The sequence below is a fragment of the Hippocampus guttulatus genome, chromosome 11, assembly GCF_054856545.1.
Source record: "Hippocampus guttulatus isolate MCC_2025c chromosome 11, RoL_Hgut_1.0, whole genome shotgun sequence".
Classification (NCBI taxonomy): domain Eukaryota; kingdom Metazoa; phylum Chordata; class Actinopteri; order Syngnathiformes; family Syngnathidae; genus Hippocampus; species Hippocampus guttulatus.
The window spans coordinates 21,845,445-21,869,341 of record NC_141271.1 but is presented as its reverse complement, the minus strand read 5'-3'; the positions used below and the strand labels follow the sequence as shown (position 1 = coordinate 21,869,341).

At 52.2% G+C, this 23,897-nt stretch overlaps 1 protein-coding gene and 1 long non-coding RNA gene across 5 annotated transcripts; one reads left to right on the top strand and one right to left on the bottom strand.

The window, feature by feature from the left end:
* Window positions 1–5,457: 5,457 nt before the first annotated feature.
* On the bottom strand, window positions 5,458–9,568 carry LOC147198674 (uncharacterized). Of its 4 annotated transcripts, none has more exons than XR_015102272.1 (4): window positions 9,467–9,568; window positions 6,758–7,461; window positions 6,303–6,489; window positions 5,458–6,163 (listed from the first exon to the last, which is right to left on the bottom strand). It is a non-coding gene; the product is annotated as an uncharacterized LOC147198674 (long non-coding RNA). The 4 variants fall into 4 exon arrangements; XR_015102273.1 differs by adding an exon at window positions 8,656–8,811 and having other exon boundaries at window positions 5,458–6,489; window positions 9,467–9,556; XR_015102270.1 differs by having other exon boundaries at window positions 5,458–6,489.
* Window positions 9,569–9,956: 388 nt separating this feature from the next.
* On the top strand, window positions 9,957–22,907 carry wars2 (tryptophanyl tRNA synthetase 2, mitochondrial). Its single transcript, XM_086124585.1, has 6 exons — window positions 9,957–10,085; window positions 18,406–18,669; window positions 19,319–19,399; window positions 20,202–20,284; window positions 21,046–21,167; window positions 21,718–22,907. The coding sequence occupies exons 1-6, from the start codon at window positions 9,972–9,974 to the stop codon at window positions 22,164–22,166; spliced, it is 1,113 nt and encodes a 370-aa protein (XP_085980711.1). The 5' UTR covers window positions 9,957–9,971; the 3' UTR covers window positions 22,167–22,907.
* Window positions 22,908–23,897: the final 990 nt, after the last annotated feature.

The following is a 23,897-nucleotide window of genomic DNA, read 5'->3' as shown; positions in this document are numbered from 1 at the left end:
AAATTGGGTCTTTTTTTGGGGGGGGGGCATTTTTACATTAAAAAAAAATGTTCACGTTCCTTGCCGCAAAAAAACTCCGCCTCCAAGCGTATTTATGCGTTATGATAATGAACACGTGGCTCTGCAACCCAAATCTCAATGAGTGTACCGAAGAGGGACCAGCACCACGACCCCCCCCCCCCCCCACAAGCCCAGCAGGGCTCTCCCCCCGCACCCCCTCCCCCTCCATTTGGACCCGAGGGCCCCGCGGCGAGGCGGCAAAGCGGAGATTGGAGCTGGCACCTCCCGCTCGCAGGCGGGAGGAGGCCCTGCCTGAAGGATGGCGGGGGGAAAGCAGACATGGCAGCCCGACTTCCTGTTGCCGAGGACGCCAAATTAGAGCAGGAGAGAATCGTATGTCACATGTCTCTCATCTCACACCCTTTCTTGTTTTTGTCTTTATCTCGCCATGCCATCGCCGCCTCCTCCAACGCTTTCGAGACCGTTAGAGTGCAGAAATATAATCCAGATGATGCCCCGGGCAGGAGGACCATTTTCGCCGCTCCCGAACCCGCAGGAGTTCCGCCTGGAAGAGTTGTCGGCGCGCTCTGCTTTGCGGGAGTGTCAAACTTTTGATTGCCAGCCTTCAGCTCGTCGAGGCGCGAGTCTTTTCGCATTTGCCTCGGCCGAAGTCGTGACGGCTACAAGGGCACATCGTGGGCTGGAGGGGTTCCGCCTGGCAGAGTCGTAGGCCCCCTTTGTTTTGTCGGAGTGTCAACCTTTCAACGAGCGCCCGTCCTGTCTCCGGTCTACGATGGGTTCTCGTTTTTTGCGTCGGGCAGCATTTGCCCCGGGGTTTCGGCTCGCGTCGTATATCCGCTTGCAATGAGCGGCGCCGAGCTGAGCTTTTGACGCCACGGCTTCCCCCCGAGGTGCCGCCGTTTCCCCGTTGACCGCAGTTCATACGCAGACCAAGCCAAAACTTTGTCGAGAGCGAGATATTTTAGGAGTGAGCGTCAATTTAAGACCGAGACGTTGAGGAGTTGAGTCGAGCCCTCCGCCCGCTGCCCGAAGACGGTTGGGAGAGGCGCTCCGGCTCGCCCGCGACCCTCGTTAGGATCAAGCGTCTCAGATATCGGAGGGATCGTCTGTCTTTGTTTGAGAAATGCGCAAGATGTTTTTCAGAATCGTATTTGGACCCATCCGAGGCACCGGAAAAGAGGCCGCATCGTATGGAGTAAGTCTTGAGCCGAAGTCAAGTCAAGTCGGCTGCAGGCTTCCTTTCCTCCCTCTCGCCTCACCGAGCGTACTCTCGCTGCCAGATCTGGTTTCAATTTCTGGAAAAGCAATGACAGCGAGAGACGAAGGCATCGGGTGGGGGCGCGAAAAAAAGAATCTCTTGCTTGTAAGTCGATTATTGCAGAGGATATCTCCGAAATCCAGCTTTAATAACAGTGTTTGTGTAGGATCTGGCCGCGTAATCCCGTTGCTGCGGCCGGCCAAATAAACGGCGTCATGGAGAGGAGGCAAAAGAGCCAGCCTCGCTACCCAACACCCCCCCCCCCCCCCCCCCCCCCCCCGCCGGCCCAATCTTTTCCAGATGCCACCGACGGATCACACGATTGACTTCTTGGGGCCCGGGCTTCCCAGGCCACACGGCCGTATTCTTGCTTCAAATCAGCTCCGTCCGTCTTTGCCATTTTTGATTGGGATCCGTTTCGCCGACGCGTCGGTCCGAGCGAGCGAGCCGCCGAGTGGCCGGCCCGCTCGTATGTCTCCCTTCAAGACCTGATCAGCGCGCATCGTTACCATCAGAGGGGCCCGCTCCCCGCCGTTCACCCGTAAAGTGCGGCGCGATCCCGGCAAGTCATTACGGCGCCCCCCCAACTTGCCCCCTCCCCGTCACGGACAGTTTGCCTCACTCATGAGTCCTAATTGTTTCTCCCGGTCCGAGATGAGCAGCTGCTACGTAGCTGTCTCAAGTGTCCGCGCAGAACATCTGGACGGGCTGACGTCGGCTGTTTTGCCGTCCCCGGCGAGGTCGGGATCGGGGAGCCGGTTCTCGTTCGACCCACAAACAACGGATGGCCTCGAGCCCGAGTCGCGGCTCGAGGTCTGCAAAATCATTTGCGAGCGGTGACTGCGATGGAACAGTCATCGGAATTGCCCCAAATCCGAAGCGATACTTGCCGTTGCAAATCCCGCGAGTCCAATTCAGCTGTCGCGGGCACCCAAAACTAGTCATTAAAAAAAAAAAATTCCATTCCATCACCGGGATGACGAAGGCAATAACAAGGCTCCCGCTCTGCTCGTCAACATCCTGTTCAGAGTCAGGCCTTCAAAATAAAAGTGTTTTGTCTGGCGGCAGACCGTACAAATGAAATCAAAACCGCCAAAGGCTTTTCATTTTGATTTTGAATGAAATATTCAGTTGATCATTTTCTTGATATTTAGAAAATGCGTCTTTTTCATCGAACGTGCATGTATTTTTAAATTTAATTTACTCTTAGAATTTTTCCGCTATTTGTGTCTATTCTCATACACCTTTGCGTCATTGAAAACATCTTGAGATTACACAATATTTGTGTAAATCCCAATTTTCAAAGCCTTTTAATATTTTTTATTTCATCAAATATTTGAAAAACATTAAATGAAAAAAGTATTCAGTCAGTATTTTTTTCCCCAACACTGTCATATAATTTTCTCAATGGTTCTTTGTTTTCTAGAACATTTCTATTGTAGGGCTGTGTGTGCGCGTGTGCGTCTACCGCCATAACTCTTTGACTCCGCACGTGTCCGTCAGTGCGGCCATGAAAGCTAATAGAGCGTGACCGCCCGTGCACGTTCTCCCCAAGACAAGCAATCCATTCAATTTTTATATTTAATTTTTTTACTTTGCACATTGTCCATAAATCACGACGCTCATCGCAGAATTCAGCAAGTCTGCGTGCTTGTGCAAAGTGTTGCTACGGCTGTAAAAATACAAATGAACATACGATATGCTTCTTTGTTGCTCATACACACACAAATACATATATATACTGTATATATTCCACAAAATGTAAACCGTTTAAAAGTAAAGTAACCCCTCCCCCACTGCCCCCATTGCAGGCCGCAGTTACGTTTCAGACCACCGCCACAAAAAGTGAATGTCAACCTTCTTGCCCAAGCCTGCAGCCTTTGAAATGAACTGACCGCTATCACTTTCTGTTGGCGTAAAAAGCAGGATCGAAGAGGAATGGATATTTGCAAATCTTCAGCAAAATCTGGTCCGATCTGAAAAAACACCAAGACCTTGAAAATCACCGATGGCAGGTCATGTTAAGATTTCGCCGGGCCACGTTGCCGTGGCGTGCACGAGGGTCTTCCTCTTGAGCACCCATCAAAGGACGCCCTGGCACACGTCACGCGTGCCGTAACTTTGGTTGTCGCGGTCCTGCCCGGACGCCAATCGCAGAGTATGTCACACTAGGTCAAGGCCACTCCGAGTCGGCTACGAGACGCTACGTGCGTCTCAAAACCGGGCAAGGCTCGCGGAGCCTGACGCCGGCATGAAAGCGATCCTGCGTCCAAAGCGGCCGATTTCCGACGTGCCGACAGCGGCGGCGAGGCCTCCGCGCGCGTATCGCGCGTCTGTGAGGCCCACGCGCACGCGCGACTCGGGAACGCGTGGGAACGGCGCGGCAGACGTGACTCGCCCGCCTGCTCGCTTTTCAAGAGTTTCTGTCCTCATCCCGGCCGGCATATTTGGAGCGTATCAAAACACGGTCGCTTCACGAAAGCCGCCATCTGCGACGACTTCAAAGTCTTTGCAAGTTGCATCAGCTTGCCTAACTGGAAACATCGACGCGCTCTGCCTTGCCGTCCAATCACGTTTCGCGCAACGGGCCACTCATACGACCGACTGGGATTTGTTGGGGGGGGGGTTGTTTTTTTTTGTTTTGTTTTTGCTGTCGTTGTTGTTTCCCACACTTGGAGGCAAAAAGCAAAACAAGACACAGAGCGCTGTCGCAACATTACCACAACTGAGAAAGAAAAAAAAGTATATATATATTAGAGCTGTCAGTTTTTAGCGCGTTTTTATTGGCATTAATTTAAATGAATTTTAACGGGATTCAATTTTTTCTCGCGAGATTAACGCGGCACACGTCACAGCGGATGTTACGTTGCTCTATAAATAAACCAGAAACAAAACAACAAGCGCGCTGCATAGGTCCACGCACGTTTGTTTTGCCAGCCACGGCAGCGCGAGACACCGAAAACGGATACTTCAAGAGCAGTGGCGGGCCGTGCATTTCAACCTTAGGCCTTCAGCGACGTCACATACATGAACACAATATAGGCTCGTCAGGCAGCACTTCATTTCAGGAGCATTTAAAACCATCAAGTATGCATTCACAATTAAGAGCAGGAAACTAAATTGACAGATATTGTCAAAAATAAAACGATGATTTAAAAATACTCAATAAAATGCCACCCAAATGACGCTGTGTGATCATAAACAAGTCTGTCCAATACATTGCGCAATGTCGCAGTTTCATATAAGACACCAAACACACAATAACAAAACAAACTTTTCTTTGAAAATAAAGTAAACAGATCATTTGCATTTTGAGAATAGGCTATACAACAGCAAATAACTGAAAATGTTGAGCAGCTGAGATTGAACGAATTTTAGTGCAGGAAGCCGACTACAATGCGCCATTATAAATTGCAGGTGAACTGAGTCATTTTATTTGGTGACCATTAATACTACCGAAATAAAATAACAAGAAGAAATGTAAAATAAAATTCATTTACTCCCCAATGTAGTGACTGTTCACTGAGCTGCAGATCTACGCGAGTGTCCCCAAACGTTTTGAAACGCACCGTAGCTTGTAAGTGCCCAGCCGTGCTCCGATGTTTCCTTGCTGCCTTGGTAAAACAACTTCAATGGGTAAATCCGGTGGAAGGTCCGTCTTGAAAGTGGTGTGGAAAGTAGTCCTGCAACCGGATCAACGTGGTCTCCTTCGGCCATTTTGGGTCAAAATGCAGCGATAGCTCCCTCTAGCAGGCGCTCGACCAATCACCGAACGCGCACGTCCAGTGACGACGTAAAGGCCGGGGCAGACTCGTGATCTGATTGGCTATTGCAAGCTGACTGTGCCCGTTCATTTCCAGCGCACAGGGGCCTGCTCTGTTTCATCTGAAGGCCCCGAGCAACTTTAGTTTACCTGGCAACACAAGCTAGCCGAAATAGGATTGGTTAAAAACTCTACCGTAATAAAGAAGTTATTTATCGATGTTATTTCAAATAAGCCACTCGACTAAGTGGAAATAATATGACGTAAAGAATACAGAGAATAATTTTGTTGACATATTTATGAAAATAAAATAACACATTTAATTTATGTTATTCTCAGAAAAGTAAATTTATTAAATTTACTTTTCTGAGAATGTTTAGGCCAGCAGAGAAGGCTTTGCTGGCCCTGACGGAACGCCACTGGTGTACGCACATATATACAGTATTTCTTCTTGAGCGAGTCAAACAGCGATGGAAGAATAACAGCAGAATAAAGTGAAATCGTTCCCAGCAATTTCAATGAAACCGAGTCGCAATGTTCCAAGAAAAAGGTGCATTTAGAACACGCAAAGTCAACTATCAATACAGCTGTGGTGAAAAAAAGAAAATAAAAGCAACAGAATACCAAATACCAGAAGAAGTCGCAAATAAGACAAAAGTAGAAAACAAATGTTCAAAATGTGAGAATAAAATACATAAACAGGAGAAAGGGTGTTGGCCGCAGTAAGAAATAAAAGGAAATTTGGGGGCAACCCCCCCCCCCCCCCAAAAAAACATAATCATTGTGAAGCTGGCTTTTGGGATCAACCGCAAAAGACTTTGGAGCTCTTTTTCGTCCTTTTTTCTCTCTCTCTCTCGACGACTGCACTCGCACCACCAAAAATGTTGCCGTGCGTGCGTGCGCGTCCGACAGCCGGGAATAGTTGAGCGGGGCCGCGGCGGAGCGTGTCAGGTTGACTAACGAGCAAGAGGAGAAAGTCTCCATCCTCTGGTGTCTCTGGAGTGTGTCGTGCGGGGACGGCGCGGCCGCTGATGGATTGGCGGTCTGCTTCTGATTACGCGCCTCAGGACGAAGCCTCTCTGCACACGTCGTCCGGACTTGGTCTTCAAACGCCGTGAGGACTGGAAGAATGAGGCGCGTCAGTGAGATGCTCGCACGCGTTGCGCTGATGGGCTTTTGGACGCTGCCTTGACTCCTGTCTGATTTTGGGACCTTCACCTTCGCCGCCTTGAATTGAAAGCCGAGCGAGGGCTTCCTCACCTTTCAAGCTTCCAAAGGCCTCCATCGTTGTTCCCCTTTTGATTTGGCCCGCAAGCACCCCCGCATCTGTCGCCCCACTTTGCAGGTGTCTCTCCGCCTTTACTGGCTCGTTCAACTCACCTGACCGGCCCCTCTTTAGGTCCTCCGCAGCTCCACCTTGAACACGCCGGGCTCTCTTTATCGCCGCCTGGAAAGCACGCCACCTTCAAATCGGAAATGGTCCTACATGATCTTGCTTGAACTTGTCTGACTCTAGCGGTCACTTCATCTCACACACACCCGCACACACACACTTCAGCCGCTGTCGACACCACGACAGGCAATGAGACAAGGTGCTGAAACTGGCCTCCCTCAGGGAAGCGCGAGCGCGCACACACACACACACACACACACATCCACTTTTTTTTTGTCTGCATGAATTTGAACGCAGACTGTAAAATGCCAAAGGTCGTCACCGCTTCTGGTGTGTGTGTGGATGGAGACCAATCACTGCCAGCTGGCGTCAATCCTTCACGCGTGTCGTCATTCCGTCTGTCCGTCCGTTTGGGCGGTGTCCGTTCGTCCCGCGCGCACGTTGAAGGCCTGCGGTCCCCCGCCCCCACCCCGTCTTTCAGCATCGCCGTCCACAAGCGCGCGTACACGCGGCCACATTTGAGGCCTCACTCAGCACCTCGCTTGCCCCTCGAGACGAAAGGGCGGCGTTATTATGACAGGTGGACGGCAACCCTGCAAAACTACAACCGGCATAATAAACACGGCCCCAAGTCCAACGGCCCCCAGCTCGTCTGTAGCAGCCGGAATTCCAATTCCACCTTCGGCGCAACACGGCACCGAGCGGACAGAGTTGGCTTTTTTTTTTTCCACCCTGAGCACAACGATGACATTCACGGCAAACGAGCGAACGAAAAGTCCGGAGAGTCCACCTGATTTTCTGTCCGGACCGAGCGTGGCCGCCCAGCGCGACCTCTCATGTCGCGGCGTCCGCCCCGATGTCCGCCTGCGTTTGTCCGGTCGGCGCTTTCTCGTGACGCCGCTCGGAGCCTATTCCTCCAGGAACGTCCCTCTGACATTGTCGCCGAGTTTGGATGACAGATTTCGTCGCGAAACAGGCCTCTGCAATCTTGATCCTCTCTTGCTCAGGAGATCTCGTGGCTGGAAGCTTTTTTGGGGGGGGGGGGGACACACACCACCACCATAAAAAATTGCCACCTTAACGTCCACTTTCACGTTTACATGACCTGTATCATTTCTACTTCCTCTCAAAAATGTCTCCAAACGTGTTTTTGTGTGTGTGTGTGTGTGTGCGAAGGCCCAACACGTCGCTCATCAGTCGGGGTGGTCGTACCTAATGAAGTGTCCGAAGGTGAGGAGGAGGAGGAAGACAAATGAGGTGTTGTTGCGAGGTGTTATTGCTGCAAGTGTTTTGACGCGTTCAATCGTCGCTCATCGCTCGTCGCCCTCCTGGGGTCAACGTTTTCCGCTTTTTCTTCGGGACACGTCGACGCCGCGCTTCCTTTAGCGCTTCTCGATATAACACAAAACAGCAATACTTCTCCCTATTTATGATTTATATATCAACTACCTCTCAGTTGGACGAAAAAAAAAATTCAATTTGTAACTGTGTGTTTGTTTGCGCGAACAATCGGAAGGCATTGCTCTTGTGGCGCATCCATTTTGTTGATTGCTCTTAACATTCAGGCCCTGCAAAGGTCTGACTTTTGACAATCACTTGGACAAATCGCTGACAAGTCACGACGACCAATGGCAATCAATGCAAATGACTTCCAGGCATTGAATCGCATTCATTTGCATCTGCTGCTATTTCATTCACGTCACATTCACATTTGAAACCAGAGCTCGTTGTCTTTTATTGCTATTCAGCATATATATCTATATATCCCCCCCCATTGCAAAGAACTTTGCCTTGAGTCAAGTTGAGGAATTTCCAACTGGGTCCACAATGGTGTGTGCGCGCGTCTGGTGGGTGGCCAGGAAACAGCAGCTAAAGGTATACACACACACACACACACACACACACAGAGCAGCAGCCGTTGCCTCGGGAAACGCTAATGAATATGGAGTGACGCGCTGGCGTTTTTGTGCGCGGCAAACACAACCAGATGCGGCAGATGTTGCCGACATGAAAGCTCTCAGGTAGCGGCGAGCAAACACGCCATCACGTAACCCGACCCCCATGTGCCGGCTCATCGCTAATACGGGCGTTGCGTGTCAAGATCATACTCGACGGCCACGCATGGAAAAGAGCTCAGCGGTCATGGGAAAATGAAGGCCAACCAGTCGGGGCCCAGACACAACAAGGAAGCATCTCACGACACCAAACGCAACTCCCCACCTTCACTTCCTGCTTCGAGGCACTCGTCCACCTTTCGTTCCACCTTCGGCACATCTCGTTGGATGCCAAGGACGTGGTTTGATGTCTTTTAAGGAGTCCGATCAATCCCGGATAGTGCTTTGCCTGTTAGGTTCATCTGGTAGGGTCGAGATGGGTCTGAAAATGGCTGGCGCTGAATGAGATTTCGATCGCCCTTTTCCACTTTGAATTCTGCCTTGAGAAATTTCACCCCCCCCCCCCCCCCCCAAGCGCCGATACTTCGAAACGCAGTTCGCCACCTTAATTTAGAGCAGGGGTGTCAAACTCATATTTATCGTGGGCCACGTTTTAATGACCGTTTCTCTTGGAGGGCCATTATGACTGAAACCAAATAAAAATGGTTTCTTCAATATTGTTTAAGTTACTGTCGTGAGGGGTTTGGTTTCAAAAAATGCTAACAAAATGTCTCTTGTTCATTACATATGATCATTTAAAAAATGTTGTTCGAGACTTTAACAAGCATCATGGAAGTTGACATGTTTGATTTGCATTCGAGGGCCATAGAAAATGATGTGGTGGGCCAGATCTGGCCCCCGGGCCTTGAGTTTGACACCTGTGATTTAGAGCTTGAAAGGACATCTCCAACTTGACTTCGGCGGTAAGCGCACTCTTGAGCGTTCCCTTAACGCACCTCTCAATCTCTATTTCCACCTCGCGAAAACACATCCCAACGACCTTCAGCGTGGCTGTCCACTTTTATCTTCCACTGTATTTCCCCCTTTATTTCTTGCTGACACACATCTTTCCACCCAAAGTTCCACGCTGAACTCACCTGAAAGATTTCTCTCCACCTATATTTGCAGCACAAACACCGAGCCACTCCATGTCCACTTCAAGCTGCCATTGTCACCTTTATTTCCGCCTGAAAAATGCCTCTGCACCTTTGGTTGACACCTTGAAATCACAACAGCAGTTCATTCCCCGCCCTTCTGTGAAACCTGCCTGTTCACCTTTGTTTTGGCAAATTTCCCACATGACCTTTCGTCACCCCCGATCGCCCCCTCAAGATCGCTTCTTGACCTTTATTTCCACCTTCACCACACACGGCTATCCACACGTATTCTCGTGCTTTGAACGCATGTGGTCGTAAACGTTTGTTTGAACGTTTTTCCCGAATGTACGCACTATTAGAGAACAAACAATCGGGAGTCCATCGCGACTCTCCTCCTCCTGGAAATGAGCCCTTCGGCTTTCGTGTCGAAGTGTTTCGAACCGTCGCGCTCGCCGTAGGAGCTGCGCTGTGACGTCACCGAGCCCCGCCTTCGCCCATCGTCAACATGGCGCTGCCGGTGCGGGCTTCCCTCGCGCCACATCTCCTGCTCAGTTTCTCCGGGAGGCTTCGGCGAGTCCACCAAAGGTTTCTCTGCGATGGCGGCGCGTCGGAAAACGAGGTAAATACAGACCGCGGTCTCGTCCGCGTTGTGTGTCGACAAGGCTCTTTGTATTTCTTGGCTCTTTTTACAGCCTTTACACTTCCCTCCCCAGTAGTAGAAGCGCGAACTGTCTCGTGTTTTTGTGGCCAAGCTTCACGGTCAGCGCTTGTTTGTGGGCTAATTTTCGTCTAAATTGGACTTTCAACGGCCATACGGAGTAAAGTACTTGGAGGCAATTTCATGTGCGCTTGTGTATATCTGTGAGGACTACAAATAGGAATAGTTGACTTGCCCGTCCCGATTACAATTTCTTGGGCTACGATTGAAGTTATTTCTCATCTTAGATCGTGGGCCGCTATCATCCCTCGCCCGATAGCAGCCCATCACATACGTGCTCGCTGTCTCCCTTGGACTGTGCAGTTTGGCAGATCTTTTTCTTCTCCTACATGATAGTGACACTCCCGGGTCACCTAACGCAAAGCAAATGCAATTACAGCACACCTTGTATATTGAAGCCGACATGTAACGTCTGCTGACTTCGTGCTCACGTTGACTGCAAAACGCGAGAGATGAGCTGACACACAGAATCGACTGATGGCATACTGAATATTTGAAGCGAAACTACAGCAAATTAGACGGAAAGGTGATAACCGTAGTCGGTTGTGCCGCGCATGATGGGAAATAAATTTGACACCGAAATAGGTCCTTATGTTCGCCAATAACTGCATAAAATGCTTGGAAGGCAGTTTTCTTGTCTTTTCTTCCTTAAGAGCCAGCTCTCATTCCTGCCTTCATCTCACATCTCCCCCTTCACGTCTACCTTCCACCTTGAAATGTCAAGCCGTCGCACGCGTGCAGCCACCTTGTTCCAAGGCGCCGTGAGCCTCGGCGCGAACGACGCGCGCCACTTCCGGCACGAAGCGAAGCGGGTGCATCGTTGACACGGGGTCCGCTTTTACCGACAACGCGGGAATGCTTCGAAGCGTACGCGGTCCGATCCCGCTTCCTGCTCGTGCGGCGGTGCGGGACGATGACATTAAGTAAGTCAGTCAATCAATCCACGAATAAGGCTGGCACCAAGGTTCTGTCGCATCGCGCTCTCCCCTCCTCCTCTGGGCGCGGCGCTTCCGAAACTTGCTCTTCCAGTCGCAGCTTCGACCTCCTCCGCCGGCGAGTCTCTCCTCTCCGTCCGAGGTTCCCGAGCCGCGCGAGACATTTTTCAAGGTGAACTCGGAAGCCCCCGTCCCACCGAGGGGCCACCGTTTGCCAATGTCGAGTGCTCGTCGGGGTTCCTTCAAGGCCGGAAACGTCGGCCAAGAAAAACAAAAACGTCAAAACTGTTGGTGAACGTTTGGCCGACGTTGACGACCGTGACTGAAGCCGACGTTTGCAAACCTTTGCCCCCTCAGTGGGATTGGAGCGTTAGAAAAAGGGGGCGCGGGGACGGACGTGAAACAAAAGCCACTGTCGCGATGCGCAGAATTCTACTTCCAGGAAGTGGCGCGCATGGTGGTTTGTCCGGGAGGGAGCCCCCGGGAATAAGGTGGGGAGAGAAGTAAGGCGGCGCTCGTATGATCACCTTGTGTGAGTGTCAAACGCTTCAGCTTGCAGTCAGAGTGGGAAAGGGAGAATTTAAAAAGTGTTTTTATTTTGTTTTGGGGGGTTTTTTCCGAGGCGTGACGGGCAAGCGAAGAAGGGCGGCCCGGTTTGACGCACATCGAACCTCGCCCCCCTTTTGTGCCAGGTGCTTTGCGCATTTTACAAGAAACCAAGAGCAGCGCTTCATCTACCGTCTTATTGCCGCCAGCGCAAGCAAAATTTTGCGTCGTCTCAACTGCAAATGTTTTCCCCGTAGGTCATGAAAGCGAGTTCACGATGCCAGGGGAAAGCTTTTATGACGTGCGTACACTCGGCCAAGGTTTTCTGTCGAATCGTGTCACGTGAATGGGCAAGGAAGCCCAGTCTTGACCCAATCAAGTCGGCCGGCTGCGTTGAAGGAAGGAAAGTGGAAGTGAAGGCGGAGGGAGCTTCTCCAATGAGTCGCTATTAGCTTGAGCGCTTGCGCCCGGGGAGGGACGCGGGGGCGACGTCCGGACGTCGCGCAGAAGCCACGGACGGCATGGAGCGGCAGCCAACGCCGCGGCGCAACAGAAAGGGCAAAGCCATGTTGGAGTGGCAAGGTCTGCCGGCTTGATTTTGCACTCGTCGGGGTGCGGTGCCTTGGCCGCGGGAAACGGGAAGCGGCCTGCGGGTTCTCCCCGCCGCCCCCAAATTCACTTCCTCGGGTGCCGACTTCAACCGTTAAAGCCACTTTGCCTTAGTCGAGTGGGAGATTCCGGCTAGAGTCGGGTGGGTGGGGGCGGGGGGGCGTTCGTGAGCTGGCCGATTTGTTTTGAAAATGTCAGCGCTAATTCCCTCAGCTGGGGTTTAGGCCAACATATTGACGGAATCCAAATCCCGTCCAAGGCGGCTTGACGTTGCAAACAACTTGCGCCAAGTCGAGGCTTCCATCGCTCGTCAACCTCCCGAGCTGGAGGAAATGAAACATTCCTTTTTCTCTCTCGCTTTCGCTCTCTTTCTCGGTGAGCATTCGAGCGTCGACTCAGCCGGGACCAGTTCAGAAAAAGAAAAGCCACGAGTCAGATTTATGATGATGATATTTTTCAGGGAAGCGACCCGCCGAGATGTTTGCCTTTTGCGCCCCTCGCTCTTTGTTCCACGCCGCGCGTCTCGTCGTGACTCCGGGTGGGCTCCCGGCCCGCTCGCTCGCCCGCCGTCTCGTTCCCTCCGCGCGGACGACGGCACGGTGAAAAAGCGGCCGCGCGATAAGAGCCTCGCGAGCGCCATTTTCCTAATCCTTTTTATTCTTTACGGCGCACCGCTGCGGCATTTTGCCAATTGCGATTTTGGGCGCCTAAGCTATCTGTGCGCGGAATTTCCTGCCGCTCGTTTGCCGTCTTTTTGTTTTCCCAACAAAATTTGTTGGAGTCGGTCGTTGGCTGAATTTGCTGGCGTGACAAATCACTTTTTGTACTTTTGTTGTTGTTTTGAGTGTTTTTTTTTTTTTCCCCCTTTCACTTTCCCGTTTGGTTCTTCTGCCACCTGCTCCCGGCGACGGCTAGTTTTCCCTCGTCGGTGCTCCCTCGGGATTGGCTCGGGCCCCTCGTCGAAAGAAGTCCACGTGGGCGTGGCTAAACGGGCCGCTTTATGGGCTGGCTAATTGCGTCCGTCACCCGCGTGTAACCGCATCGACCCCTCGCCAGATCCCGGAGTTGATACGCTCGCCCCGCTCCATTTTTGTCACTTTGCTTCGAGCTGGAAACAGCGCTTCAAGGCCGAGTTCCTAATGAGGTCGATCAGAGTTTCCTGCTGCCCCCCCCCCCCCCCCAAAAAAAGGGGCCTCCCCGCAGGCCGTCTTGAAGTCTGGACCCCGGAGAAGCCGCGGCCCGCCGAGGTTATTTTTGGAGCGGCCCGCGTCTGCTGTTTTTGAAGGGCCTCCAGTCGCCATTAATCAGGCCGGGGACCCCACGGCGCGAGGGCCCCCGCCCGCCACACTGCCGCGGTTCTGTTGCTGCCCCGCCGCCGCGCTCGCTGCGCAGCGTGAAGCTCGGAGGAGCCTCATCAATCTCACCTGTCCCGCGTTCCCACCGCAGATTTAATCAAATGTTCTTTTTGGGGAAGCGGGGTGGGGGGCGTACCCCCGTCCACAACTCCCCGCCTCCCTCCGTGGAGGAGAAACAGAAAAACACACGCTGAAATCTGGAATGGGCTAAGAAAAAAAAAAGGGGGGGGGAGAAAAAAAAGTGTTCACGTGGTGGATGTTTGTTTTTTGGGACACCTCTTTGGCACCTCCTGCCATGTGGAGGAAAATGCATGACAGTCATTTCCCAGGGTTGACAGTCCGAATAATTTAGCGTTGTCGGCTCGGGGGGGGGGGGGACAAAAGCAACAAAAACTCCCTCTCTGCTTCCATTTGCGTGAGGAGCGAAGGTTGGGACGAGGCCGGCGGCTTCCTTTTGCGTCTCCTTGAGGCACGCCGGGCACGGCTTTTCCGGGATTTCACCCTGGCGGCTGGGTGAGGGTTGAGGCGAAATGGCATCAGGCCAAATCTTTTCTTGCCGCTTCACGCCGAGAGGAAAGTTTTGGATTGGAGTGAAGGGGGAGACCCCGCCTCTCCGTCTGAGTTCGGCCTTGGGCGACCGCTGGTTAGAGCTCGCTTTAGGGGGTGACTGGGTGAGGGAAAGCCCCCCCCCCCCCTTTGGCTGCTGGAATTTCAGTCCCAAATGAAAGTCCTTCCGTCCGGGATACGCGGTCGGGGTTCGGACTACGCTTGGGCTCATCTGATTGGGAAAGGTCCTCTCTCTGGTCCCTTCGGCGGCTACGGGAAAATCCTTCCATCCGGTCGAGGCTAGCGGGCTGCCGCTCCTCTTTGTGTTCGCAAGTTTGCCTTCGGGTCAGCTCGGGAGCCCCTTCGATGAAATATCATCAAGTCATTTTGCGTTTGTTCCCCTGACCTCAGTAGCTGCATTTTTTTTTTCCGTCCCTGTTGCCGCCCTTCTCGGGTTCTTTTGCTTGCCCCCCCCCCCCCCCCCCAAAGGCACGGCCGGCGCCAAGATTCCACCGAGGACGACTTGACTTCTGCAGGTGCAAATCCACCCAAATGAGGATTTGGAGCGCACGGTTTCGGGGGGGGGAATGTCGCCTTTTTTCTTTTGGTCTGACATTTTCTTGCTCCGTACGAGCTCTCGAGTTGCGGCGTGTTCTCACCTCGGACAAAAACACGCGCGCGCGCGCTATGTCGTAGAGTTTGGTTAACCGGTACATAGATGGCCACGTCGGATAGGGAGCGAAGGCACGTCAAGCTGAATTAAGATCGCAGTCTTTCCGGGTAGGCGGGGGCAGGGGGTTATTCCTGGGACGGAAGGGGAACATCGGACCCTCTGTGTTGGGATGCTCAGCGGGAGAGCTGGTGGTGGGGGGGGGGGGGGCTTCCGTCATTCCATCCTTCCATTCGCACTCCTCTCAGGATGCGGCGTTGGCAAAGATCTGACGCCGGATTGCAGCTCCAAAGATTGAGCGGTCGCTCGCAGCGCGGGGGGGGGGGGGGGGGGGGCGACCGTCCGGCAGACTTGTTGAAATTGGCGCGCGCCGTCGGTGTGAAACGTCTTGGCTGGCGTCGAGCGTTAGGAGCCCTGAAAGGACGCCCAGAGCGCATCGCGGAACAGATCCGCTCTGTCGGGCCGCGATGAACAACGCCGACGACGAAAGCCGGAAAAGCTTTGATGACGACGGCCGATCCGCACTTTGGATATGCCCGACCTGCCGCCGATTGCAAATTCAACAGCCAGCGTTTTTCCAGGTCGCGGACGGAGAGACGTGGATGTTTTGCCGTTTGTTTTGATTGGCCTTTGCTTTTCGGCGCCGTCATTTCGGGCCGACTCCCCAAACCGAATTCGGCTCAAATCGGAGTCGTCCCGGACGGATGGGCGGTGCTAAGTCGCGAAGCTTTCCGATTCACACGCTCCAATATGGCGGCGAATATTTGGAGGCGTCGCCACAGCCGATCGCGGCTGAGGAAATGCTCTCCGGCTCTGACAAATGTTAAAAAAAACAAAAACAAGAAACGTCAGCCTGTCGACGACGCTTAACGGGCCCCCCCTCGCTCCTCATATTTTAACACCGACGGCGGCGGCCGTCGCGCTACAATCGTCGCTAAGGTGACGAAAGCTTTCCTCTTTCGCAGCCGCCATATGCTGAAGACATTGCACGCTTTGTGTGTGTTGGGGGGGGGGGGAATGCGGAAGGTTATGTACACGTTAGCGCCGTGTTTTCGCACTTTTTCCAGGAATAGGTCTTCATTTGTCTGGCAATGTCACCGTGCGGTAACGTCCGCGCGGGGGGGGTCAAGCGCAAACACGCTGCGGGGGAAACGTGTCCATCTTAAACTTGGACAGACGAGCCTTCAAAAAAATAAAAGCCGCCTGCCGGTCAGCCCGGCGGAAAAACAGCCGTCACGTCATGTGAGGACAAAGAGCGAATCGTGCGGTGTCTTTTTTTTTTTTTTTTTCCTCTACAGTTCCAGCGGGGGGGGGGGGGGGGGGGGCTTTCCAACATTTCTCTCTCTTCCCGTCCGCCGGGGAACAAGCGACCGCACGCTGCGGTGCCGGCGAGAAAATGTTGGATTAATCAGCCGCAACAAAATGACATCCTCGCGCAAGAATGCCTAATAAATGCAATACGGGAGAAAGCCGGCCAGCGCCGGCATGCCAGTCGACGCGTCGAAACTTTTGAAGTCCCCGCGAGGACTCGCGCAAAAGCCCGCAAGAAGCTGGCCAAATGTTGTCGGAGCAAAACTCATTTGAGTTGAATTCCACGTTGACAATTTGGGAGCTTCCACTCGCATCCGCGACCGCAAGTACAAATTGAAGGCCACCAAAGCGGAGAAATCCTCCCGATGATGATCGGACGCCCGTCCCGCGGCCGCCTCGCGCGCGCAAGAGAAACGACACGCCCGCGCACGCCCCTGCTCCAAACGTGGGTCAATTTGACATCACGGCTTCGAGTTTGTGCAAGTACGAGCCCCAAAATGGCTGCCTTCCCGTCAGGTCTCACTCCCGATGACCTCCGCTTGGGATGGAAGCGTCACGGAAAACGGGAGATGGGCAGAGGTGCGGGCTTCACGTTCTCGCCGCGCCTGCGAGGCTTTCCTCCAAAAGCATGCGCGGCGACCAAAATTGAAGAGGACGCCAGGCCGCCATTTTGTTGTCCGCGACGGGCGGGTGGCGATGACTCGCTGAGCTTTTGAGCCTCGACTCAGACGGCACGCGCCCGTCTCGCGGGGCGTCCTTTTTCCCCCAAACGTCGGCTCACGTTACCGAGTGCGCCGCGCCTTTCCTTCCGCGATCGTTTTATGAGACCTATGAAATATGGCGGGACAAATCACGCGTCGGGGCAGCGGCCGCCGCGTCGAGACGCTCGCTGCCGGGATTTCGAAGCGGATCGCCTTTTACGACCGTTGCGCTCGTGTTGCGGCATCCGTCATAAAAATTAATTGCCGTACACTATTGGCTGTCCGGCCTGTCGTCGGGCGGGGGCTGATTTACCTCTTCGCCCCCCCCCCTTCCCCCAAAGCCCACAAAGCGCTCTCCAGACCGCGGCCGGTCGGCTTTCCTTCCTCGGAGGCGTCTGGCCAGGTGACGGCTGCTTCGTGGCCGCTGTTGACTCTGCTTGACACTTGATTGGCTCAAATGACGCCATTAGCATGTCTGCGTGGCTAATGGCTTCCTTCGCGGGGGGGGGGGGGGCATGTCAGCTGGAGGTGAGAACACACATGAGCCAGACCCGGGGTGCCGTCTGCGCCCTAAATCGACCCCGACGCCCCCCCGAAGAGGCTCGCCGCAATTACATGGCGACTAATGACTTAAGCGCTCGGTTCCTTCCGGCCTCGCTCGCGTTCCAGCGCGCCGGGAGCTTTGCGGCGCTCGGGACTCGGGCTGCCGGCCGGTCGACGCCATGGGCGCGGCGAGAAGCGCGTCCGGCGAAAAGGAAGCCCCGGGGCGTTTTCGTCGCTCGCCGAGAAGCCAGAAAGGTCCAGACGAACGGCTCGAAATTCAAATTTCAAAGCCAGCCCTTGCTCCCGCTTGAAATCCGACCCGAGGCTTGAAAGCCTCGCCCGCCGCAAAATCCGAATTGAATCTGGCAACCCATACTCTTGCGCGAAACCCTCACCCGAGTTTGAAAACCATGACCCTGCCTTGAAATGTTCATCGGAGACCACACCCCAACTGCCACGGAGGCTTTTCATCGAAGGTTTGATGTCCCCACCGTGTCCCCGTCAGGCTTCAAACGGAGTTTAGGTGTCCCGTGCCCCTAATCCGGGCATCAAACTCGGATCGGAGGGGTCGCGACGAGGTTTTCAGGGGTTCCGTTTTCCAAACTCTGAATTAGGGTTCCGGTTCAGGGGTGTTGACGATTGAAGTACGTTTGGATAAAATGATGCTCGACGTTCAAGGCCGGTAAAAGCCCGAGCCTGGCATGAAAGAAACCTTGACCCTTGTTTGAAAGGACGCGTTTTCTTCCTCTCGTTCCGAGCCTCGTCTCGGTGGCAAAGCCCGAAAACCGAGATTGGAACCCTCACCCTGGCTTGACTTGCCAGTCCTCACCGGAACTCCAAAGCCAAGCCCAAATGTCAGATGCGAAGCCACGTCGGAAAGCCGACCCCTGGCTTCCGAGCCCAAGCGGGCACGGAAACCCTCGGCCTACTTTCTCCGCGGACTCCGAGCTTTTCCGTTGACCGTGTAGCATTGGCGTTTGAGAGTTGGCTTCTTTTCTTGGGCAGGAGCCGTCGGCGGCGGCGTGCCGGGTGTTCTCCGGGATCCAGCCCACGGGGGTCCCCCACCTGGGCAACTACCTGGGCACCTTGGACAACTGGGCGACCCTGCAGGAGCGCTACCCGTCGGCGCTGTACAGCGTGGCCGACCTGCACGCCGTCACGCGGCCGCAGGACCCGCGCGCCCTCCGCGCCAACACCCTGGACATGGTGGCCAGCCTGCTGGCGTGCGGCGTCGACCCGCGCAAGGCCGTCCTCTTCCAGCAGTCGCAGGTTCGCCCCGCCCCCAACGCGCCATCTGCGTGGCTGAGAAATGCCGCGGATTGAGGAGTCGTGACGTTGGCGCAAGTGCTCCGCGTTTCGGCAGCCCTAAAGTTTCTTGCCGCCCTTCGTCTCCTCGTGGATAACCTGGCCCCGCTAAAAAGAACAAATCAACAAACCCAGGCGATTCCGTTTTTGCCCTTTCTTATTCCAGCTGACATTTTGGATGCACGGTTATCCTTTGAGTGCCTCGCCGTCTATTTTTCCTTCTTTTTACGCCGTGAAAGGGGAGAAGTGGCCCCCGCTGTCACGTCCTGATCGAAGTCCCAGTTATCTGACACGAGAGAGAGAGAATGTCAACGCAGCCGGCCAACCAGAAAGTTGAATTTGCCCCAAAACACGGCCGCGCGCATCCGCCAGTGAAACCAAGGCCGCCGCTGCATCCTTCTTCAAATATTCAAATACAGTATGCGATCATCTCTGTCGGCGTGCTCCATTTTTCAATTGCCTGCGGTACCTTGCGCCGCCTCTCTGAGGCGCCAGGCAGTCACCGTCTTCGTGCTTCCATTTTCTTTGGGGTTTTTTTTTTTTTTTTTTTTTTTTTTTCCATTGACATGGGAGTTCAACGTTCAGGTGACCAGAATATTTGTGACCTTGGCAGGTGCCCGAGCATGCCGAGCTTTCCTGGATCCTCGGATGCCTGACCAGCATGCCGCGCCTCCGACACCTGCCGCAGTGGAAGGTACCCGTGGAAAACACACACACAACAAGTAAAATCGAAAAAAAAATACTAAATAACAAAATCAAATACAATGTTATTTTTTTTTGTTGTTGTTGTTTTTTTTTTTTTTTAAGTAGTCGTGAAAATGCTCATCGATGAGCTTTTGGGCCGTCGACATTTTTGCAATTGCTGTCCATTTATACTCCAGGAGGAAGGCCAACCCGACGGGAGAGAATGCTACTTGCCTTGATCGCACAATACTTTGTGACTTTTTTTTTTTAAAGAAGAAACTTCAATGAAAATACGCCATGTATTAAAAAAAAATTCAACTAAAACAAAGCCTTTTCAACATCCTGAAAACCCCCAAATCCCACCCTGACACCCACACGCGTTCTATTCCGGTTTGCACTTGCTGGATGGCCAATCGATCGTGCAGCAACGCGCCAGCTTTTGGGATTTTGCTGCAGTTGTTTACTTGTTGAAATGGACAAAGCCTTGGTCATCGAGCACGTTTTACGTTTTTTTTCCTGCCGCCGCGTGTCGCATTTCCATCCCGCTTCTCCGTCGTTGTTTTCGTCTGTTTTATTGCTTTCTCCATCTGTCAGATTTGTCCTCCTAATAGCCGTCATTTCCCGACCACATGTGGCGTCAATCGGGCCCCGAGGAGGTGCCGCGGCCAAAAAAAAAAAAAGGCCTGCATACACGCACCTTCTGGATGCCTGAAAAAGACTGGTCGCGGCCTGTTCCGATCTTGGGTCACTAAAATATCAACATATGTTTATTTTTAAATTTTTCTTTTGGGGGGGGGGGGGCATGTGTCCAGATCAAGAGCAAGCAGAAGAATGAAGGCAGCGTGGGCCTGTACACCTATCCTGTTCTCCAGGCTGCCGATATTCTTCTCTACAAGTGAGTAGAGCCAGCAATCAATCGGGTGGCGCGGTTTTGAGGCCGGCCGTCGCTTGCCCTCCAGGCCTGCGGGCGGCGCTGTGCCCACTTGCAACCCGCCACTCGCAGGGCGGACTTCAAATTGCAGCGTGCCAAATTGGAATCTAGGAGAGTTTTTGTATTCGTGATGAGGTTGATCTTTGTTTTGGTTTTCGGAAAGCAAAGCCAAGGATAATTTTGGGGCTACGTGCAAATCATTCAATAACAATTGAAATGAAAATGAAAAGAATGAAAGAAGGGAAATGGGTCCTTTTTAGACCCAAATACATTTTCTGCCTGACAACGAGGATGTTTTTTTTTGTTTGTTTGTTTTTTTGTTTTTCCTCCCTTCCAACGATTGGAATTTGGGCCATGGGATCTTTTTGTCCTTTCAGTCAATTGTGTGGACAAATCATTTATTCGACTTGTTTTTTTTTCCCAGTTTAATATTGCACTGCAGACAGCTGACATATATTTCGTTGAAAAGTAATCCGATCAAACTCCCACCATATTCTCAAGTTCATCACAGCAAAAATATGAACCTATAACTGCTAAAAAAAAAAAGTATGATATCCTTTGAAAACACGATAAAGTGAAACACGCTGTAATCTGATGATTATTATGATGATGATGATATCCCCCACCCCCCACCCACTTGACTAACCACGTTTGCATAAGCACATGCGCTCCAGATGACAGTGTACATTTGTCGACGCGCTCTCGCCCGCCGGGCGGGCTTTCAGGTCCACGCACGTCCCCGTCGGAGAAGACCAGGTCCAGCATCTGGAGCTGGCTCAGGATCTGGCTCGCATCTTCAACCGACGCTACGGCCACCCCGTCTTCCCTCAGCCCCGCGCCTTGCTCGGTAAGAACACCTCGGGCTCAATCCAAGGCTCCCTTCCACAATCCTGATGAGAATGACACGCGTGGAACTATTTTGGAATGCCGGCGCACAGGCCTCGCAATGAAACGCACACATGGTCAACACGCACGCACACACAGACTCAAAATGCGGTTGTTTATTCCAAAGCCTCGTAAAAATACAAAATGGCGTCAGCACTTTTGATGAAAGAAGCCTCTTTGCCACCATTCGGGTGATAATTGACTGCTGAGGGGGGCGGGACTTGTGATTGATTGGCGGCCGGCAGCGGGGACCATCTGATGTGTCTTCCCCGACCGCTTTTTCGTTTTTGGGAAGCCCAATAAAACAATTGCAGGAGATGAGGTTTCGTGTTGCTCGGTTACCGAAACAACGCCCAAGGTTTGGTCTCCCCCCCCCCCCCCCCCCCCACCCCTCCCAAGAAGTTTGCGGTCAGTTTTGAACTTTTGCACTTCCACTTGTGCAGGGATCTTGTGCACCGCCGCCTCACCGACCTTCCGACCTTCACCTGTTCTCCATCCGATTCCCTCCGCAGGCTCCGCCCGGAAGGTCAAGTCCCTCCGTGACCCCTCCTCCAAAATGTCCAAGTCGGACGGCCAGACCATGGCGACCATTTATATCACGGACACTCCGGATGACATCACCCTGAAAATCCGCCGCGCCGTCACCGACTTTACCTCGGAGGTGACGTACGACCCGGAAGCCAGGCCCGGCGTGTCCAATTTGGTCGGCATTCACGCCGCCGCCGCCGCCATCGGCGTGGACGAGGCCGTGTCGCTGGCCCGAGGCTTGGACACGGCCGCGTACAAAGGCCTGGTCGCCGAGGTGCTGGTCCAGAGGCTGGCGCCCGTTCGCCAGCGGCTGCTGCGGCTCAAGGCGGAGCGCTCCCACCTGGAGGCCGTGCTGGAAGAGGGCCGGCGCAGAGCCGGCGAGCTGGCCGCCCCCACGCTACAGCAAGTCCGAAGATTGGTTGGATTCTGTTGACGGGACGGGCGCGCTTGGAACTGAAAGCGCCCGATTGGTCCATTTGCTTGCATGAGCTCATCGCTCTCGCCGGTTTTGGGAGGGGACTGGATCTTAGTTACCAAAAAGAACACAAACAATATTTCAAAGATAAAGATTTTTTTTTTTTCTGCATCACGATGGGAGAACACCTGGCCTCATTCTATTGGCAGGCGGACTCAGAACAGACGCCACCTGATTGGTCTGATTTTTCTTTTTTTCCACGTCTCATGAAAAAAAATCATGATTTTTTTGTGGATCATGATTATAAAAAAAATTGATGCAAAAATACCTATAGATATACAAATATAGGTGTGTATGGATATAATATGTGTGTGTGTGTATATATATGTGTGTGTGTGCGCGCGCGCGCGCGCATTATATATTTATATATATATATATGTGTGTGTGTGTATTATATATATATATATATACTGTATATTTTTTTCCCTCGTGTGTGTGTGTGTGTATATATATATATATATACATGTATATATATATATGTGTGCGTGTGTATTATATATAATCTATACAAATATATATATATATATAATTTTATTTTTTATTTTTTCCCCTCACTGGAAAAGCCAGACGACCAAATGTCGAACAGACACGGCCTATTGTTTTTGTTTTTTGCCTGCATCACACGTCCTGCCTGCAAAAAGCATTCGATATTTGGATAGGATCATGATTCCAAGAAATAATAAATGTTTGAATATTCAACATGGTGTTTTTCTGCTGCGTTTGTGCTTCAATTCCAACAATGGCTTTTTCGCTGTAGATGTGAGAAGACTGCTCAGATTTTGCCACCCAGCGGATTGGAAGAATGCCACCCGATTGGTCCGTCAGCATTATTTCTTTTTTATTTTTAACCGACCCCCCCCGCCCCCTGCATCGTAGTTTCCTGCGTTCATTCGGGGTGGTTCCCGATCACAAGAAATAATCATTCATATTTAAACGTTGAAAGTGATCGTTTCGTATTTTTCATGGTATTTACGATTTTGGTTTTATTTATTTTTGTCCAATTTTCTTGACCAAAACTCACAATTTTCACATTCGTCGGATGGATTGAAAAATGGATGGCTTGTTTGAAAGATAAGAGTGACGACCAACTAGTGTTCGTTCACGGCCAACAATATTTACACGCGCAGACGACATTTCCCACGTGAAGCGAGAACGTTTAAAATCAAATGACAATTTGCACCACTTGTCCACGATTCTCGTCTCAGTTGGGACAAAATACGCAACGAGTCGATGTGCGCAAATACTAAATATGCCCCAAATGAACAACCCCAGATTTTCACCGCACATTTGCCGCCATTTTTCTTGCTTTTCCCCCTTTTGGTTGTTGTCATCCTCTTCTCTCTCTCTCTCACACACACACACACACACACGTTTGTGTTAACAGCCCCCTTAAAAAACGGACATTTTCACACCCTAAAAAAAAACTCAACGTCAAATGTGTGCAAAACGTGTTTTATGCACACGGGGAAAAACACGTCATTAGGTCACCATAAACCTAAACAAAACGATTACACTTCACTGCGTTTAAACCGAAAAAAAGGCTTTTTTTTTTTAGACAACTCTTGAAAGGCGTTTCCTATTCATTTCAAATGATCAAAATTGTTACTTTACTCCACAAAAATCACATCGCAATTTCGCTTTTATTTGGGTATAAAACACGTCCTAACTTCGTATGAGCGCGCGCGCGTG